The 22,373-nt window shown below is 38.4% G+C and overlaps 1 protein-coding gene across 1 annotated transcript in view; it reads right to left on the bottom strand.

Moving 5' to 3' along the window:
• LOC129637637 (phospholipid-transporting ATPase ABCA3-like) overlaps positions 1 to 22,373 on the bottom strand; it is a 195,435-nt gene that overhangs the window by 133,076 nt on the left and 39,986 nt on the right. Inside the window, exons 8-9 of the mRNA XM_055561864.1 lie at positions 10,076 to 10,257; positions 6,395 to 6,532 (exon numbers count right to left, since the gene is read on the bottom strand). Of these exons, the coding sequence (XP_055417839.1) occupies positions 6,395 to 6,532; positions 10,076 to 10,257 (320 nt within the window). The remainder of the gene's footprint in view (positions 1 to 6,394; positions 6,533 to 10,075; positions 10,258 to 22,373) is intronic.

Here is a 22,373-nt window from a genome sequence, read left to right as displayed (position 1 = left end):
AATAATGATCTAAATGCACCAATTAAGAGACTGAAAGATGGAACTATATATTGCCTACAAGAATTTCACTTTGGGGGCTTCCCTGGTGGTCCAGTGGTTAAGAATCTGCCTTGCAGTGCAAGGGACACTGGTTCATCCCTGATCTGGGAAGATCCCATGAGCCAGGGAACAACTGAGCCCTTGCCCCACAACTACTAAGCCTGCACTCTGGAGCCTGTGAGCTGCAACAACTGAGCCTACGTGCTAGAACTACTGAAACCTGCGTGCCCTAGAGTCTATGCCCTGCAATAAGAGAAACCACTGCAATGAGAAGCCTGTGCACCACAATGAAGGGTAGCCACTCTTTTCACAATGAGAGAAAACCTATGCACAGCAATGGAGATCCAGTACAGCAAAAATAATAAAAATAAATACATAAAAAAAAGAATTTCAGTTTAAACACAAAGACACAGAAAAATTAAAAGTGCCTGTGACACCAAGATGTCACACAGCTCTGCTAAGTCTAGGGTCTCCTGGGTTGCAGGCTGCATTTGGGGGGTGGGGGTGGCCAAGGTGGAGAGGGAGCTGGTGTCACAGGTGTCTTTGCCACATCTGGGGTGATTGAGTTTGGGGGCAGGCAGAGTCATGGGCGCTTCCATGGCTAAAGGGATGGTGTCACAGGCCCAGCTGCTGCTGCTGCCTGGTCTACTGTGGCCAGAGGTGCCACTTAACCAGGAGACTTGGTTTGTATGAGCTGCCTCTCCTGCGGCTTCTGCGTTCTCTGGAGCTGTGGGCTCAGCCAGGGCCCTGGGATTGCAGACACTTCCTCCACTGCTCTCTCTTGCCACCACCTCCATGTGTTCCTAGTCCACTTTATACAGTGGTACAGATGTATGGAATTCTCTGGCAACCGTGTCTGTTGCACAGAAGCAACTTTATTGAGTTATGGATATTTTACTGGTTGTAGACTGAAGGAGAAAGACAAAGCAACTTACGCCGCTGTGATGCCGGCACCGTCTTATCATTTCACATTTGTTTTTAATTGTAACACATGTACCATATTAATATGTTAATAACAGAAAATATTGAAAATAAATAAATACACGGGGACCTGTACTATCTTCTCATTTTCTATAAGACTGTTCTAAAAATAAAATATGTTTACAGTCTATCTCTAATTGAAAGAAAAAATCATCAACTTTCATGAATGAGAAAAATCATATCTACTTGCTTCCTTGACCTTTGCAGATTAGGATATCAAGTAGAGTGAGAGCAGGTACGTAAAATTAAGATAACATCATTTCATTTATTGATAATAGGAAATTCAGTCTTCCCAGGACCATGGTGGGGGATAAAGTTAAATTATCCAAGGAGTTAGGTAATGATAACAGAAACAGTAAGGTTAAATATTTATTAGAGAAATATGTTCGAAACCACAGGGACAAAAATTGGTTATTGTTCAAAGACCAGTAGCTACAAGTGATGGTAGAGAGGGAGAATTAGTCGGTAAAGGAAGAGAATGAACTCTTCTAAATATCTACTATGACCCAAGCACTGTTTGGTTTTATATACCACATCTCACAATTAACCCGTAAAGCAAACCTACATGGTAGCTACCATTCTCCACATTGCACATGAAGAAAATTAAGCTCGGATATTTTAAGAAATAAAAAATACATGGAAGAGGTGGGAATCAAACATATTTGTTTTAGAATTAATCTCTTAAACCCTTTCTGCTAACTTGAACAGATGGTGAGAAAAGGACAAATACAGAGAGTAATGGAAAAGTAATAATACATTATAATTAAAGTGCATCGTATCTACATTTTCTCCTTAAGCCTTCATCTTGATATTTGTTTTAAATGTCATCTCTCTGCTGATAAATTTCAAATGCATATCAGGCTTTAAATTTGCCTAGACTTCTAAAACTGATATCTCACCTGAATGTTTGTTTAAATGGTACTTCAAACTTATATCCAAAAGAGATCTGTTCATTTCCTCAAGCTTCCACTTTTAAATTAAAAAAACTGTAATTCCTCTCCAGTCTTTTCCATATCAGTAAATATCACCACTATCCACTCAATTGTCCAAGTCAGAAATCCAAATCAAAAGAGTTTCCTCCTTTTCCCTCAACCTGCTGCGCTCTTTACAGTTCTAATTACAGAAAACAGTCTTAAACTGTTCACTTCTCTCTCAAATTCCCTGACACCACCCTAGTCCAAGCTGTTATGATTACAGAAACTTCCTTATTCATCTTCCTTTCAGTAATTCTCCACACCACAGTCAGAGAATATTTTCAAAGCATAAATCAGATTATGTCCTTATAGCAATCATACTCCTTTAGTGACTTCCAACTATTTTTCAAGTCCAAAGTTTATTGAACTTTACTGTGACCTAACAGCTTACTCCTTGGAAGGAAAGTTATGTCCGACCTAGATAGCATATTCAAAAGCAGAGACATTACTTTGCCAACAAAGGTCCGTCTAGTCAAGGCTACGGCTTTTCCAGTGGTCATGTATGGATGTGAGAGTTGGACTGTGAAGAAAGCTGAGCTTTGAAGAATTGATGCTTTTGAACTGTGGTGTTGGAGAAGACTCTTGAGAGTCCCTTGGACTGCAGGGAGATCCAACCAGTCCATTCTGAAGGAGATCAGCCCTGGTGAAACTCCAGTACTTTGGCCACCTCATGCGAAGAGTTGACTCATTGGAAAAGACTCTGATGCTGGGAGGGATTGAGGGCAGGAGGAGAAGGGGACAACAGAGGATGAGATGGCTGGATGGCAACACTGACTCGATGGATGTGAGTCTGAGTGAACTCCGGGAGTTGGTGATGGACAGGGAGGCCTGGCGTGCTGCGATTCATGGGGTCACAAAGAGTCGGACATGACTGAGCGACTGAACTGAACTGAACGGTTCCTACCTGATCTGGCTTCTATCTCTTCAAACTTGTTTCCACCATTTCTTCTTTGTTTGCTTCTTCAAATACAATGACAATGTTTTTTCCACCTCAGAACTTGGATTTAATGTTCTGTTTTAATCTTTTATCTCTCATTTTTCAACTCCCTGATTCATCCACATCTTTCAGATTTCAACACAAAGATTACCTTCACAGAGAGGCTTTCCTTTACTATTCCATCAAAATTGCTTCTCATTCTTGTTGTATGTCCAAGTTATTATCCAATCCTCTTGTTTCCCTCATGATGCAATACATTCTATAATACATAATATAATCCTCTTTTTCGGAGTCTTACCATTATCTCTTCAGGCAGACTTCCAGTCAGACTTCACCATTCACTCAGTGGTGGCTTCATAGAAGGTAGCAGTAGCACCTCAGCAAGCCTCATCATTACCACATCCAGTGGCTTCTCCTTCCAGGACACAAGCAAGAAGTTTCCTGGCATGTTTCTCTGTCACCCAGTACGAGGTTTCTCCAGTTGCCAGACATAGCCTATGGTACCTCAGCAAACTTCTTACCATTCACGCAGCCACAGAACCACAGCCCTCAGTAAAGTAAGTTTGACCTCACCCTTGGTAGAGAGGAAGAAACTTTTCCAAGTTTGCTCCTCCCATGAGTGCTGCTCCTGAGCCTTAGAGGTAGTGACTACTCTCTAATCTACTATTTCTATATTCTTCAAAGTTTGATCTATTCCTATCAGTATTTTTACCTGTTTTTATTACTAAGTTCTTTGCACTAAAATTTCTGTATTACTGGAGAATAATTTCTGTTTCCTAGCTCAACTTTGAATGATACACTGACACATAGGTTTCCAAAGTTGTTATATTGATTTGTATTGCTAGAAATATAACCTTTTTCCATATCCTTGCTACAAATACTATTGTCAAATGTTTTTATTTTAGCCATTCAGATGAGAATATCAATCTTTTAATATGTTCTTTATTTCAGTATTCACAGTTCTTGTAAAATCTTTCTCTGCTAACTCCTATTTCTAGATAATCTGTGTGTCTGCTTCCATGGTATGTTCCTATTCTTAGTTACTGGTCACTATCTTGCACCTCTTCACATGTCTAGTAATTCTTTATTTGTGCTATGCATTTTGTTTAAATAACCAAGAAGGCTCCAGCCATCTTCCATCTGAAAGTAACCCCTTTTCTTGATTAAATAGATAAGGGAAAGAGGTCATCAATTACATCAAACCTGGAATTCAGTGGAGTGAAAAACCAATCAGAAGTTTAGAAAGATTTGGGCTATCCTAGTTCATTCTTACTCTGTAAGACTGGTCCTCTTAAACTTCTGATGGAATATCTTGCAGGTAAAGGAGATTCTGTTCTGTCCTTTATAGTTTTGAATATAGTTCTTTACTTTCTACTTGTTACAACTCTAAATATGCCAGGTGTCTGGGGTGGGGAGGTCAATTGTGTGCTTTTCCTCTAGTGTGACTTTTTGCTTCTGAGCTTCACAGGTTTACAGATTTCATGCTGCCTTTTAGAATCCTTGATCTGGTTTCCCAGAATCCCACTTAAAGCTCTTTACACCAGTTTAAATATCTCAAAGGGAAAATTGATCACATGGGACCACTTCACGCTTCCAAAATGTCATGCCAGCCAACTATAACCACCAAAAGGCTCAAGTGCCTCTTTATTTCAGTAGAGTTCTTATTTGGAGTAGAGGGTGCAAGGATTGATTCTGTCCCCAGTTAGAAAACAGCTACAAGGGAGAAAATGGCCAGTATTTCTAAGGTCAGCTTAAAAGTATTGCTTATTCTTCGGAATTGAAAATAATCTAGTCCTTATAGCTTCTGCAGTTGTCTGATAAATATAATTTATCTGGTTTCTTCTACTGTTTTCAGTTTGAGTGTTGGGCTACCAAGAACTTTCCCAACCTACTTGGAGGCAGAAAGTGAAAGTGAAGTCGCTCAGTCGTGTCTGACTCTTTGTGATGACCCCATGGACTGTAGCCTACCAGGCTCCTCTGTCCATGGGATTTCCCAGGCAATAGTACTGGAGTGGATTGCCATTTCCTTCTCCAGGGGATCTTCCCGACCCAGGGATCGAACCCAGGTCTCCCGCATTGTAGACAGACGTTTTACCATCTGAGCCATCAGGGAAGTCCTTCTTTGGAGGCAGGAGTACCCCTAACTGTTTGCTTACATTCCCTTTAAAAGGGAGATTTTATCTGAATATTTTACAACTATATTTCCAATACCAATCAGTTTCTATAACATAGTAGGTGCTAAGAAACTATTTGTTGAACTTCTGAATAAATAAATAGTACATAGAAAGTTCTTGGTTCTGCTAGTACTCATAAGTCTGGATATGCAAGTCTGGGGGAAAGAGCTAAGAAAATATGAACTACTACACAAATTAGAGGAAGCCCTCAGGGACAATCTTGGTGGAAAAGTGAAAACAGAGATGAGAAAGGATATGGGTGGTGAAATGGCTCATGTGGCTGTTAATATAAACCCATCATAAATCATAAATCACAAATCACAAAATTGTGATTTGAATGGACTTCCTGAGAAAATACAATGAAAAGACAGTTTTACATCTACAGTGATGTGATAAAGAAAGAATCATAATGCAATGTGCTGGAGGCAGAGAAAACCATAATAGGATAAAAGGTCCTATCCTGTTCCTAATACCCACAAATGATTAGCAGAAATTTTGAAGAGATATCTGAGTTTCCAAAAATTGTGAGATTAGAGGTTCAAGTTAAGCTGAAATATCTTCTTGAGGCCCAAGAGAATGCCAGCAGATATATGGGTTACCTGAATGATACATGCCTGCAGTTTATCCAGATAAACTGATATGTTTAAGAACACATCCTTGCAGAACACTTCGAAAGAGGATAGTGTAAACAAATGGCCTAATATATAACTTGTAGAATAAGTAAAGCCAGAGTGGTGAACAGAAATTTATATTTACATAACAAGTTTTCACAGTTCCAATGAAAAATTAACTCTTATAATGGAAGAATTGTAGCAGACACAGTTATCGTCTATACAAAGCCGAATTCTATTCAGAAGTAAATAGAGGAAAACATGGATATTTATTTTATTTGCATAAATTTTCATTTTGTCTCATTAAATAATGAGTCTGCTGACTATAACCTTTTATTAACATCATATGGGAGTAGGGTTACGGCCAGTGACAAACATTTGTTATTTTAATTGTTCAGTTGCTAAATTGTGTCTGACTCTGCAACCATATGGACTGCAGCATGCCAGGCTTCCCTCTCCTTCACTATCTCCCAGAGTATGCTCAAATTCATGCCCACTGAGTTGGTGATGCTATCTAACCATCTTATCCTCTGCCACCATCTTCTCCTTTTGCCTTCAATCTTTCCCAGCATCAAAGTCTTTTCCAATGAGTCAGCTCTTTGCAATAGAAAATTAATTTACTATGTGTTGTAAATTACTTTTCAATAGTACAGGGGAAAAGAGACCTGTAAATAATACCTTGTACAAATGTTGAATCCTGATACCAGCAATCAAACCAACAGGTTCTTCTTCAAAGTAAGCATTTTGAACCGTATTAGTAACAGGCATATCTTCCTTTTTCCTAATGCTTATAGCCTTTCCAAGCCAGTAGCCTTTCTAAGAAAAGAAGAAAAACAGAATCTATCATGTGAATGAAAAATAAAATGTTCCTAAACTTGAAAACATTTTGACTCATTTCACTTCAGTTTTGAGATGGGTTGCAACAGATAACTTGAAATGAAATTTGGAAACAAATAGCCTATAATTTTAATTCCTACAGAATAACTACAAAATATGCTATTTAAAAATGTCACTTTAATATGGCTCAGCAAAAAGCATTCTATCATTTTGAGTCAGTCTCTTTATTTGGACATGTGGTCTAAAGATCCTTAAATATTGCTAAGACCCTTTCAATGAATTTGTGAGTTCAAAACTGCTTTCATAAAAGCACTTTAATATATGTATTCTTTTTCATATTCTGTTCCAATATGGTATATTCCTAGAAAATAACTCCTAGAATGTTTGGTTTTGAAGGCCAGTGGGGCTTACTTTCAGAAGTCTTAGGAGGCTAGGAGAAATAGACACTTTATTTTTAGAGGGCACACAAAAAATATCACATTCCCCAGGACCCAGAGAAGAAGCAGTAATTTGAAAGATGCCTGGGTAATGCTATTAGGTCTGCTAATCTTGGAGAGACCCCTGGAAAGGCATGAGGCCACTACAGCCCACCTTGTGGATACAGACACTGGTGGCAGCCATTTGGGAGAGCTTATTGTACCACATGGACACTTGCTGGCAAGCACCATTTTGGAATTCTCCTTCTAGCTGATTAGCCTTAGGGCCCAGCCATGCCCTTGCCCAACAGCCTGTAGGAATCAACTAGGCAGCAGATGGTCTACCTTCAGACCTTCTGAGCCCACAGCACCAGCAGTATGTCCCTTCCCAGCTAGGGGCCCAGGACCTGGCCCCACACATCAATGTGTGGGCACTACAAGCAGGACCCCCAGAACCATGCAGCTGGGCCCTGGTGCACTCACAAGTGGATAGGCATCAGCCCCAGAATCCCTATCTCTGCCCACCAGTGATCCTGCTCTAGCCTTGGGAATAGTCTCACCCAGCAGTGGGTGGATGGATACTAACCACAGGACAACCAAAGCCCCACAGCCTGTTGTCCGAGCTCAACTACCAACAGGCCAGTACCTGCCCTAGGACTGGCTGGGCCCTGTGCCCAGTAACAGGTCAACAAAGCTTTGAGACATGCCAGATCCCACAGACAGCTGTGTCAGGAACCAGTCCCAGTCACCGACAGTCCAATAGTAACTCTGGGATCCCTGGGTCCTACAGCCAAACCATAGGATCTAACTCTGCCTACTAATGAACCATCACTAGCTCTAGGGCCTGGCCTCACCCACCAGTGTGGCGGCAACAGCCTCAGGATCTTCTGGACCCCAACTTCACTTATCAGTGAACCAGTAACATGCCCAGGGCTCCACAGGGTTCAGAATCCAGCCACCCCATGACCTGACCCCAGAAACTAGTGTTCAACAGCTCTTACACAAGGAAGGGCCTGGCAACCAACCAGACCAAGGCTAACAAAGCCTGCCAGATTACCCATGGTAATCAGCCCACCACAACAGAAGGACCCACATACCCTAAATAGGGGGCACACCTAGAACATATAGCTCTTGTAATGAAAGGTGAGTGTGCTGCTGGGGTGCATTAGACTTCTCCTTCAAGGCCACTTCTCCAATGTTGAGAAATGTAACTAATATATCAAGTACACAGACATAAAAACAGCAAGTCAGGGAAAATTTTGTGACAGAGGAATATGTTCCAAATGAAGAGACAATATAAAAACCCAGAAGAACTAGGTGAAGAGGCAATAGACAATCTACTTGAGAAAAATTTTAGAGTAATGACCGTAAAGATCATCGGGGAGGGAGGAGGGAGGAGGGTTCAGGATGGGGAACACATGTATACCTGTGGCGGATTCATTTTGATATTTGGCAAAACTAATACAATTATGTAAAGTTTAAAAATAAAATAAAATTGAAGAACAAAAAAAAAAAAGAAATGAGATGAACACTCCATTTAAAATAAATAATTTAAAGAGAAAAAAAAATGAAAGAGAAGAATGGATGCACACAGAGAGAAGTTAGAAACTTTCAACAAAGAATTAGAAAATATAAAGAGCTACCAAACACAGATGAAGAACACAAAAACTGAAATGAAAAATACACTAGAAAGAATCAACAGTAGACTAAATAATATGGAGAAGAAGATCAATAAGCTGAGTATCAATAAGACAGAGTATCAGAAATCATTGATGCTTAACAAAAGAAAAGAATGAAAGGCAATGCAGACAGTTAATGAAACTTCTGAGATGATATCAAGCATACCAGTATTCACATTATAGGGGTCCCTGAAGGAGAAGAGAGAGAGAAAGGGTATAAACATATCTGGAGACATAATAGCTAAAAAATTCCCTAACCTGGGAAAAGCAACAATTATCCAAAACCAGTAAGTGCAGAGAATCTCATACAGGATGAATTCAAAGAGGAATACACCAAAACACATTGTAATTAAAATGACAAAATTAAAGATAGACAGTATTAAAAGCAGCATAGGAAAAGCAACGCATAACACTCAAGAAAACTCCCATAAGATTATCCATAATAAGCAGATAAGAGATACAGAAAATAATTAGATGTAAAATATAATATCAAAATCAGTAATCATGAGAGGAGGAGAGTACAATGCAGGATTTTTAAAATGCATTTGAAATTAAGAGATCAGCAATTAGATGTGTGTATGTGTGTGTGTGTATGTGTGTATATATATATGTGTATATGAAAGTTAAAGTTATTAGCTCAGTCTTGTCTGACTCTTTGTGACCCCACCAGGTCCTCTGTCCATGGAATTATATATAGTGATAGTCCAACTCTTTGCAACCCCATGACTGTAGCCTACCAGGCTCCTTCATCCAAATTATATATATATATACATGTATATATATATATATACATATACATATATATATATATATGTAGCATGCTGCTGCTAAGTCGCTTCACTCGTGTCTGACTCTGTGCAACCCCATAGACGGCAGCCCACCAGGCTCCTCCGTCCCTGGGATTCTCCAGGCAAGAACACTGGAGTGGGTTGCCATTTCCTTCTCCAATGCATGAAAGTGAAAAGTGAAAGTGAAATCACTCAGTTGTGTCCGACCCTCAGCGACCCCATGGACTGCAGCCTTCCAGGCTCCTTCATCCATGGGATTTTCCAGGCAAGAGTACTGGAGTGGGGTGCCATTGTCTTTTCAAATGAGTTGGCTTTGATTCTAAGTAATTTGGACTAATAGTAGAAAAAAAGCATATAATGATAACCAGATATCTGACATAATTTATAATCTCCTCACTAGGGTCTAAGGATCTTACCACACATTCCTTCAGATAGAGATTTTTAATAAAAAAACCATTTAATTCTATTATACATGTTACAAAATTAACTCGTAATGGCTTTAGTTGAGAAGGAATTAAAGCTGTATTAGTATCATAAGACTGTGTGGATGGTGTTAAAATTAAATAATGTTCACTCTTCAATAAACTCAGTATATAAGAACTTGAGTTTCTCTCAATAACAGAAATAATTAGAACTTACCTGCATAAAGAAATACCATGGCTTGGGCACACCATACTTCCCCGGAAAGACAGCATCTATATACCAGGCCAGAAGGCCATATAAAAAGGCGTCAAATAAAAGCATTCCCATAATATGAGCAAGAGTGAGTTCATCATCTGGGCTCACTCGTGACAAGAAGTTATTCCACTTAGCACCATATTCTGAAATATAATAGGAGATAGTTACTTCAGGTACCCAAATGTGACTAAAACAAAATTACTCATCAGCTTTATAATTAAACAATGAAGAAAAGTACACTGATATTCTTTAGCTATAGATACTACTTACTACTTTTAGATACTTTAAGTTTTAGGTTGCTCAAAAAGATAATGATGTAGTAGTGAAAGGGGTCTCTGCTGCTGCTGCTGCTGCTAAGTCGCTTCAGTCATGTCCGACTCTGTGCAACCCCAGAGACAACAGCCCACCAGGCTCCCCTGTCCCTGGGATTCTCCAGGCAAGAACACTGGAGTGGGTTGCCATTTCCTTCCCCAGAAAGGGGTCTCTGCCTAGAGCCAAACATGTTGATTGAAATGTTGGTAGGTGACTGAAACAAAAATAAACAATCATCAGAAGTCCATAAAATAAGACTCAAAGCAATAAGCAGACCTATTGCTTGAGATGGTGGTCCTATCTCTCCATTCTCTCTCATGCTGATTTCCATCAAAATAACCATCAGGATATATAAAACTGGAAAGGTATTCATCAATATAAAAAAATAAGGTTCAGCTTCCAGTTTCTGGTTTGGAAAAAGAACTTAGAAGTCACCACTCCATTGTAACAAGTAGGAAGCTGAACTGAAAAGTCTATAACTCTTCTTAGATCGATCAAAAAAGTGAGGTCACAGGGCAACACACTGTCCCTAAAACTGGAGAGGCAGATAGGCAAATACAGAGAATATAATTTAATGGAGTAGAAACTCTAAACAGAATCTCTGAAAGATCCAGTACTACAGTAGAAAATCCTAAACTATAATTAACAAATTGCTGGGGCCTTACTAGGACAAGTCTAAAGAATTAAAAAGTCCAGGGGTGTTCAAGTCATAAGGAACTTGTGAATTCATGTTTTTGTCAATTTACCTCCAAGATCCTTATCAGTTTCTCATGGCAAATATACGAGAAAACTCCCCTCATGCTTCCAGGAATCATGGAAGAAGGAAACATTTTGAAATGTGCCAGAGCATTCTATTCTTAATTAGGCCTGATTCATGAGAAAGTATTTTACCAGAGCATAACCTACCTAGGGGAAGGAAAAGTCCAACCTGCTCTAGTCATCTTGTCTCTTCTAAAGAGGAAAAAAACGAGAAGCACTGATGATTTCATAGATCAGCAACATAAGCTCATCGAAAGACTAAAGCCCAATCATAACACTATGAAATCCTTTCTCTCCCCACTACACCTTACCTCTATGTCACTAATATCCTATTTACTATATTTCCTTTTCCCTAGACCCTCATGTACACATTTTAACAAAAATTTATACAGCATACTAAAGGGAAAAAAACACAGATTGAAGAAACTAAAGCAGCATCAGAATCAGACTCTGATATGCAAAATGTTGGAAATATTAAGCCAGGTCTATTACAGCATTGAAACATGTATATTATCATATGTGAAACAGATCGCCAGTCCAGGTTCGATGCATGAGACAGGGCGCTCAGGCAGGTGCACTGGGATGACCCTGAGGGATGGGAAGCACATGTACACCCATGGCTGATTCATGTCAATGTATGGCAAAAACCACTACAATATTGTAATTAGCCTCCAATTAAAAGTAATTAATTAATTAAAAAATAAACCAGGACTATTTGAAACCACGATTAACGTGAGAAGGCCTTTAATGGAAAAAGTACACAGCATGCAAGAATAGACTGATAATGTACAGAGATGGATAAGAAAGAATCAAAAAGAAATGCTAGAGTCCTTGGCATGGCTGTGGTGGGGAAAATGATGGGCAGGAAGGAGGGAGGAAGGCCTGAGAACCCACAGCTAGCTAAAGCCTCTGGAGCAATGGGACAAAGTGCCGGTTGAGAAGTGCTGAGAAGCAATGAGCTGAAGGAGAAACTTCATTTATCAACAGTGCTTATAAAGATCTGCAAGTTTGGATTTGGTAGTCAGACAACAGAAAGAAAGCATCAACTTATTTATGAGACTGTGTCATGTATGCCTGAACTAACAAAGCTGTTTCAGCTCTTGCTCCAATAAATCCTTTCAGTAGCAGCAGCTTTTAAAGAAGATGAAGAGAGCAAACCAGAGGAAATGCCTCCTAAAATTAAAGATGGGGGAAAATATTAGACAAACACTAACAGTAGCAGGACCAAACTCCTTCAATAACGGAAAACATGGGCTTTCTGACAACCAGGAGCTACGGGAGGGAAATATAAAATCTCATCTTAGAAAAGTCCATGACTAAGACCTGTTAAATGAACTATTATGAAATTAAGGTATGATGCAGATGTAATTTAAAATGGGCAGTTTCCTTTAAAGAAAATAAAAATGTATATAACTATTTTTGGAGCAACTTAAAAAAAAAAAGAGCCACTTAAAAAAAAATAAACCACTATCACATGAGAGCTTGAAATTAGAAGTAATTTGTACACAGATTTCAATACATTTGCTAATTTTGTAGTTTTATACTATTAATTTCCAAAGATTTCAGATAATAAAGAAATTAGAACCTTTTAAAGAATTGCCTATTTTTAGATACAACTGATTAGACTAGCTCACTAAGCCAGAGCAAAAAGTTACTATCTATTTAAACTGCAAGCAATTACTTTTTACCTTAACTCTCTCATTACCTAGAGCAGTCTAGCTCCCAGGAACTGCCTTATAGAAAAGGAGTATTGTATTAAGAGGAAAATGCTTCTAGACCATGGACTAAAAGTAAATTTAGATAAAAATAACTACAGCATTTTTTCCTTATGGGCATTTGTTTTGTTTCAAGTCATCATCAAGTAGGTATACCATTGCTATCAGTGAATACAGATGTTTAGCTCTTTAAAAAATATATTTTAAGGCTTTCCTGGTGGTCCAGTAGTTAAAAATCTGCCATACTATATAGGGTACACAGGTTTTTCGGGGCGTGGAGGGGAGGAACTCAGCCCACTTGGCACAATTGTTGAAGCCCCCATGCTCTAGAGCCTGTGCTCTGCAACTAGAGAAGGCCCATGCACCACAAAGAAGAGACCGTACAGAAAAAATAAAGTAATAAAAATATATTTTAAAACTTTATGTAAACTATTGAGTATTTTAAATAGTACACTTCAACTTAATGGGTCACGTTTACTTTCATTGGAGAAGGCAATGGCAACCCACTCCAGTACTCTTGCCTGGAAACTCCCATGGATGGAGGAGCCTGGTAGGATATACAGTCCATGGGGTAGCGAAGAGTTGGGGGACTGAGGGATTTCACTTTCACTTTTCATTTTCATGCATTGGAGAAGGAAATGGCAACCCACTCCAGTATTCTTGCCTGGAGAATCCCAGGGACGGGGGAGCCTGGTGGGCTGCCATCTATGGGGTCGCACAGAGTCAGACATGACTGACCCAACTTAGCAGCAGCAGCTACTTCCATTAATCTTCAAAGAACAATCCTTCGCTATCAAAGTAAATCAGTATTTTGAATGTGCTTCTCTTTATGCTGTTATTAGAGCTTGAAGCAAACAATAGGAAGCTGTTTATTTTAAAATACAACTACAACCCCAAATTTTAATATGTATGTTGTTTAATGTTTGTCTGCTTTTAATTTTTAACTGTATAAACACCAAATAATTACATTGCATAAAAATGGAAAGTAAAAGGATGCACTTTCTATAACATTGTCAAAGCATTTGTAAAAGCATTTACTAACTTGTGAAATCCAATTTGAATTGCTCTTAATACAGGATTTCTTATTATAACACTATAATATTGTATCTTAAGTGTATACATTGAACAACAGCCTCTGAAAACAATGGCCTTTCAAAACGCTTTCTACATTTTCCATAGAAGGAAAGTCAGTCCATCTTTAAATATTTTACAGAATCTCTGACCACATATACTTTGTTAGATCTGTGTGTCATATGGTGGTTTGGAGTTGTTTGTTTTTGTATTTTTGGGTTATATGTAAACATTTTAATATGCTGGTTAAATGTATAGTCAATTTCAAGAGAAACATACTATATGTTGTGTCTTCATTCATACTAACAATTTCCTTGAAAACTCCTACAGTGTTTAATTTGGAGGCAGCTTTAGACTATTCTATTGGTGAAAACTACTTGCTGAGCCGTTTTAATAGGTAATAATGTCAGAGAAGCAGACTCAGTATATTGTATTATATGCCCTTATATATAATTATCCTAAATAACTCAAAGTAAAACAATGGAAATATATATGGAACTATAAGTTCCTACTTACATGATTTAATTATATCAAGATACATAAACTGAACTTGAACTTATTTTAATGTAGACACACTATCCATTTTAGTCCATTTTACTGTTTATGTTAAAATAACATTTCTTTCCTAAATATTATTTTCTTGACCATGGTGCACTGTTGGTGGCGATACAAACTGGTACAGCCACTATGAATAACAGTATAAAGTTTCTCAAAAATTTAAAACATACGTTCCAGCGATCCAACTAAGTGTGTGTGTGTATATATATGTATATATATATATATACACACACAGAAAAAGAAAACAGGACTTGTAAGAGGTATCTGCACTCCCATGTTTACTGTAGCATTTTTCAAAATAGCCAAAACATAAAAACTATCTAAGTATCTATCAATACACAAATAAAGAAAATGTGGTATATATATTCACAAAGAAATATTATTCAGCCACAAAGATAAAGAAATTTTGCCATTTGCAACAACATGGATAAATCTGAAGGACACATTATATTAAGTGAAATAAGTCAGACACAGAAAGAGAAATATTGTGTGATCTCACTTACATGTTAACCGTGTTTGCCAAGGGCTGTGGTTTGGGGGAAATGGAAAGCTGTTTGTCAAAAGATTCAAGCTTTCAGCTATAAGATGAATAAATTCTGTGTAGCTACAGTATAGTGAATACAGTTAATAATTTAAATATGCTTGAAATTTGCTGAGAAAGTAGTTCTTTTTTCCTACTGTAATTATTTATTTTAAAATTTAAATTAATTAATTTTAATTGGAGGCTAATTATTTTAGAATACTGTAGTGGTTTTTGCCATACATCGACATGAAAGTTCTAAGTGTTCTTAACACACACACACAAAGTAACAATGGTAGCTCAGCTGGTAAATATTCTGCCTATAATGCAGGAGACCTGAGTTCAGTTCCTGGCTCAGGAAGTTCCCCTGGAGAAGGGATAGGCTACCCACTCCAGTATTCATGGGCTTCCCTGGTGGCTCAGATGGTAAAGAATCCTCCTGCATTTTGGGAGACCTGGGTTCGATCCGTGGGTTGGGAAGATCCCCTGGAGCAGGGCATGGCAACCCACTCCAGTATTCTTGCCTGGAGAATCCCCATGGACAGAGGAGCCATGGGGTCGCAAAGAGTTGGACAATACTGAGCGACTAAGCATAGCACAGCACATGGTGTTGTATGTGTTAATTAGCTTGAATATGATGATTATTCCATGTATGGATATAGAATCAAGTTGTATCATTGCACACTTTCAAAATATATACTTTTGTGACTCATACTTCTACAAACAAAAAACAGAATTTAAAAAGTGGCATGTTTATTTTAACTGATGTAGAAAGAGTATTTGATAATATCCAACACTTCAATTTCAAATTGAAAATTTTAAAATCTCAACAAAATTGTAAAAAAAAAAAGGGCACTTTCTTAATCAAAACAAAGATCCCCTATAAAAGATCATCTATTTAAAAAAACCCACAACTAAAAATCACACTCAGTGGTGAAGGACAAAAAGCTTTCCTTAGTGATCAAGAACAAAATAAGCATGTCCACTCTCCCACTTCTATTCAACACTGTATTTGATGTTATATTCATGAAAATTAGACAAGATAAAGAAATAAAAGGCAACCAAATTGGATAGGAAGAAGAAAAACTATCTTTACTCACAGATCTTATGTACAGAAAATCCAAAAGATTCCATGAAAAAAAGAAATGTTAGCGCTAATAAGCATTCAACAAAATTTCAGGATACAAAGCCAACATACAATAATCAGTGGTGTATCTACAAACCAGTAATAAATAATCAAAAAGGAAATGAAGAAAACCAGGGAATTCCTCCAAAAACCAAAAAGCACCCCAAAATCAGACAAGACACTGATCCTGATGCTGGGAAATATATATATGTGTGTGTGTGTGTGTGTATGTATGTATGTATATATATATATATATATATATAGGCATATATATCCACCTGCAATGCAGGACACCCCGGTTCGATCCCTGGTTTGGGAAGATCCCCTGGAGAAGGCAAAGGCTACCCACTCCAGTATTCTGGCCTGGAGAATTCCATGGATTGTATAGCCCATGGGGTTGCAAAGCATGGAACATGACTGAGCAACTTACTTACACTTTCACTATTGTATTGAACCTACAGACTATTTTAGGTATTAACAAAATACTCTTCCAATCCCTGAACACAGGATGTTTTCCTACTTACCTATGTCTTCTTTCTTTCAGCAATGTTTTGTAACAGTCAGTATGCATGCTGTACTTCTTATTTAAATATATTCATAAGCATTTTATTCTTTTAATTCTAATATAAATGGAATGATTTTCATTTCCTTTTTGATTATTTACTACAGATTTGTAGATATACCACTGATTATTGTATATTGGCTTTGTATCCGGAAACTTTGTTTAATTTGTTTATTAGCTCTAACATTTTTGAAATGTCAATAGCACTTTTTGCAAAAATAAAAAAGCTAAACTGTAAAATTTACATAGAATTGCAAAGGACCTTGAATAGCCAAAACAGTCTTGATAAAGAACTAGATTAGAAGACTTATACTTCTCAATTTCAAAACTACCAAATTGTGTGGTACTAGCAAAGGATAGACATATAGAAGAATATAATACAATTGTGAGTAATGGTGAATTTATTTTTTTACAAGATTCTATGAAAAATTGGGAACGAAGTCTCTTTTCCACTAGTACTGTTGAGATAATTGGATATTCACATGCAAGTTGAACTCAATTTGCAATATGTAAAAAAGTAACTTAGATTGAAAAATTCAACCTAGTAGCTAAAATTATTTTTTTTTAAACTGTTACAAAAAACACAGGGGCAGATACTCGTGACTTTCAATCTGGCAAACAGACAATACCAAAACATTAACAATGAAAAGAGAGATAAATTGAATGTGATCAAAAATATAAACCTTTGTCTATGAAAAAGTACTATCAAGAAAGTGAAAATACAACTTACAAAATAGATGAAAATATCATATATATAATAAAGGGCTTATATCTAGGATATATAAAATTCTTACAACTGAACAAAAAAAAACAACTGACTTAAAAATGGGTAAAGGAGTTGTACCAATGTGCAATAATTCTCCAAAGAAGTTGTACCATTGTGCAACAACCACAAGAAAAGATGCTCAGTATCATTAGTCACTGTTGTTTTTGTTGTTCAGTCACTAAGTCATATCCAATTCTTTGTGACCTCATGGACTATATAGCATTCCAGGCCCCTCTGTCCTCAACTATCTCCCAGAGTTTGTTCAGACACGTGCCCATTAAGTCAGTGATGCTAACTAACCATCTTATCCTCCACAACCCCTTTCTCCTTTTGCCTTCAATATTCCCCAACATCAGGGCATTTTGCAATGAGTTGGCTATTCAAATCAGGTGGCTAAAGTATTGGAGCTTCAGCTTCAGCAACAGTCCTTCCAATTAATATTCAAGGTTGATTTCTTTTAGTCCAAGGGAATCTCAAGAATCTTCCACAGCACCACAATTCAAAAGTATCAATTCTTTGGCCCTCAGACTTCTTTATGGTCCAACTCTCACATCTGTACATGACTACTGGGAAAACCATAGCTTTGACTATACTGAGTTTTGTCGGCAAAGTGATGTCTCTGCTTTTTAATATGCTGTCTGAGTGTGTGTGAAATTGCTTCAGTCTTGTCTGACTCTTTGTGACCCTGAACTGTAGCCCACAAAACTCCTCTGTCCATGGGATTCTCCAGGCAAGAATACTGGAGTGGGTTGTCATGTCCTCCTCCAGGGGATCTTCCCAGCTCAGGGACTGAACTGCCATCTCTTATGTCTTCTGCATTTGCAGGAGGGTTCTTTATCACTAGTGCCACCTGGGAAGCCCAATATGCTGTCTAGGTTTTTAATTTCATAGCTTTCCTTCCAAGGAGCAAGCATATTTTAATTTCATGGCTGCAGTCACCATCTGCAGTGATTTTAGAGCCCAACAAAATAAAATCTGTCACTGCTCCCACTTTCTCCTCTTCTATTTGCAGTGAACCTATGGGACTGGATGCCATAATTTTTAATATGGAGTTTCAAGCCAGTCTTTTCATTCTCTTCTTTCACCTCCATCAAGAGGCTGTTAGGTTCCTTTCCCTTTCTGCCATTAGAGTGGTATCATCTGCATGTCTGAGGTTGTTGATATTTCTCCCTGCAAACTTGATTCCACATTGTGATTCATCCAGCCTGGCATTTTTGCATGATGCTCTTTGCATAGAAGTTGAATAAGCAGGGCGACAATATACAGACTTGACGTGCTCCTTTCCCAATTTGGAACCAATCAGTTGTTCCATGTCCAGTTCTAACTGTTGCTTCTTGACCTGCATACAGATTTCTCAGGAGTCAGGTAAGGTGGTTTGGCATTGCTATCTCTATAAGAATTTTCCACAGCTTTTTGTGATCTACACAGTCAAGGTTTAGTGTGGCCAATGAAGCAGAAGCAGATGTTTTTTTTGAAACTCCCTTCAAGATCCAATGAATGTTGGCAATCTGATCTCTAGTTCCTCTGCCTCTTTGAAACTCTGTACATCTGGAAGTTCTCAGTGCACATACTACTGAAGCCTAGCTTGAAGGATTTTAGGCATAACCTTGCTGGTCTGTAAGTGAGTGCAAATGTACAGCAGTTGGAATATTCTTTGGCATTGCCCTTTTTTGGGGGGGGATTGAAATGAAAACTGACCTATTCCAGTTCTGTGGCCATTCCTGAGTTTCCAAATTTGCTGACATATTGAGTACAGCACTTTAACAGCATCATCTTTTGGATTTTAAATAGTTCAGCTGGAATTCCACCACCTCCACTAGCTTTGTTTGTAGCAATGCTTAAGGTCCACTTGACTTCACACTCCAGGATGTCTGGCCTAGGTGAGTGACCACAACATCATAGTTATTCAAGTCATTAAGACCTTTCTGATCTTCCCAGGTGGCTCAATGGTAAAGAATCCGCCTACCAATGCAGGAGATATGCCTTGGATCCCTGGGTTAGGAAGATCCCCTGGAGGAGGAAATGAGAGTTGGACCATAAAGAAAGCTGAGTACTGAGGAACTGATGCTTTTGAATTGTGGTGCTGGAGAAGACACTTGAAAATTCCTTGGACAGCAAGGACATTAAACCAGTCAATTCTGAAGGAAATCAATCCTGGATATTCATTGGAAGAGCTGATGCTGAAGCTGAAGCTCCAATAATTTGGCCACCTGATGTGAAAAGCCAACTCACTGGAAAAGACCCTGATGCTGGGAAAGATTGAGGGCAGGAGGAGAAGTGGGTGACAGAGGATGAGATGGTTGGATGGTATCTCTGCTTCAGTGGACATGACTTTGAGTAAACTTCAAGTGATAGTGAAGGACAGGGAAGCCTAGGGTGCTGCAGTTCATGGGGTCGCAAACAGTCAGATAGGACTTAGTTACTGAACAACAACAGAAGGAGAAGAGGGAGAGAAAGGGACTGAGAAAGTATTTGAAGAGATAATAGTCAAAAACCTCACTAACATGGGAAAGAAAATATTCAAGGATGAGGAAGTGCTGAGAGTCTCAAACAGGGTATGCCAAGGAGGAAACTTGCCAAGACACTTAGTAATCAAGTTGACAAAAATTAAAACAAGGAGAAAATATTAAAGGCAACAAGGAAAAGCAACAAGTAACATACAAGAGAATATTCTTAAGGACATCAGATGATTTTTCAGCACAAACTCTAAAGGCCAGAAGAGAGATATTTAAAGTGGTGAAATGGTAATGTCATCCCAATTTTACAGTTGAGGAAATTGAGGCTTAAACAATTTAGTAAGAGGTATTCAGGAATTAGGGCTTGAAGTATTAATGTTAATTCTCTGATACATTTCTGATAGATTCTCTGAGAAGTTTATTGAACTTTAAAAAAAAAAGTCACAAAACTTTGGAGATAAGCAGCATTGATTATTCTTGATGCTGTTAAAGTGTTGCACTCAATATGTCAGCAAATTTGGAAAGGTCAGCAGTGGCCACAAGACTGGAAAAGGTCAGTTTTCATTCCAGTATCAAAGAAGAGCAATGCCAAAGAATGTTCAAACTACCATACAATTGTGCTCATTTCACATGCTCTAAAGGTTATGCTCAAAATCCTTCAAGCTAGACTTCAGCAGCACATTAATTGAGAACTTCCATATCTCAATCTATATACAAGCTGTGTTTAGAAAAGGAAGAGGAGCCAGAGATCAAATAACCAAAATCCATTGGATCATATAAAAAGTAACGGAATTCCAGAAAAACATCTCTTTCTGCTTCACTGACTATACTAAAGCTTTGATCCGTGGATCACAACAAACTGTGGAAAATTCTTAAAGAGGTGGGAGTACCAGACCACATCTTGAGAAATCTGTATGCAGGTCAAGAGGCAACAGTTAGAATCTTATAGCTGACTGGTTCAAAATTGGAGAGGAGTACAACAAGGCTGCATATTTTCCCACCTTGCTTATTTGTCTTATATGTAGATTACATTATGGGAAATGCCAGGATGGGTGAATCACAACCTGGAATCAAGGTTCAGTTCAGTTCAGTCACTCAGTCATGTCCAACTCTTAGCAACCCCATGAACTGCAGCACGCCAGGTCTCCCTGTCCATCACCAACTCCCAGAGTCCACCCAAACCCAGGTCCATTGAGTCGGTGATGCCATCCAACCATCTCATCCTCTGTCGTCTCCTTTTCCTCCTGCCCTCAATCTTTTCCAGCATCAGGGTCTTTTCAAATGAGTCAGTTCTTCACATCAGGTGGCCAAAGTATTGGAGTTGCAGCTTCAGCATCAGTCCTTCCAATGAACACCCAGGGCTGATCTCCTTTAGGATGGACTGGTTGGATCTCCTTGCAGTCCAAGGGACTCTCAAGAGTTTTCTCCAACACCACAGTTCAAAAGCATCAATTCTTCGGCGCTCAGCTTTCTTTATAGTCCAACTCTCACATCCATACATGACCACTGGAAAAATCATAGCCTCGACTAGACGGACCTTTGTTGACAAAGTAATGTCTCTGCTTTTGAATATGCTATCTAGGTTGGTCATAACTTTCCTTCCAAGGAGTAAGCATCTTTTAATTTCATGGCTGCAATCACCATTTGCAGTGATTTTGGAGCACAGAAAAATAAAGTCAGCCACTGTTGCCACTGTTTCCACTGTTTCCCCATCTATTTCCCATGAAGTGATGGGACCAGATGCCATGATCTTAGTTTTACGAATCTTGAGCTTTAAGCCAACTTTTTCACTCTTCTCTTTCACTTTCATTAAGAGGCTCTTTAGTTCTTCACGTTCTGCGATAAGGGTGGTGTCATCTGCATATTTGAGATTATTGATATTTCTCCTGGCAATCTTGATTTCAGTTTGTGCTTCCTCCAGCCCAGCGTTTCTCATGATGTACTCTGCATATAAGTTAAATAAGCGGGGTAACAATATATAGCCTTGATGTACTCCTTTTCCTATTTGGAACCAGTCTGTTGTTCCATGTCCAATTCTAACTGTTGCTTCCTGACCTGCATACAGGTTTCTCAAGAGGCAGGTCAGGTGGTCTGGTATTTTCATCTCTTCCAGAATTTTCCACAGTTTATTATGATCCACACAGTCAAAGGCTTTGGCATAGTCAATAAAGCAGAAATAGATGTTTTTCTGGAACTCTTTTGCTTTTTCCATGATCCAGTGGATGTTGGCAATTTGATCTCTGTTTCCTCTGCCTTTTCTAAAACCAGCTTGAACATCTGCAAGTTCACGGTTCACATACTGCTGAAGCCTGGCTTGGAAAATTTTGAGCATGATTCATGTCAATGTATGTCAAAAAGAACTACAATATTGTAAAGTAATTAGCCTCCAACTAAAATAAATATATTAAATAAAC

The sequence above is a fragment of the Bubalus kerabau genome, chromosome 23 (assembly GCF_029407905.1).
Source record: "Bubalus kerabau isolate K-KA32 ecotype Philippines breed swamp buffalo chromosome 23, PCC_UOA_SB_1v2, whole genome shotgun sequence".
In the NCBI taxonomy this organism is placed as follows: domain Eukaryota; kingdom Metazoa; phylum Chordata; class Mammalia; order Artiodactyla; family Bovidae; genus Bubalus; species Bubalus kerabau.
Note: the sequence above shows the minus strand (reverse complement) of the source record. Positions and strands in the feature narration are given on the sequence as shown.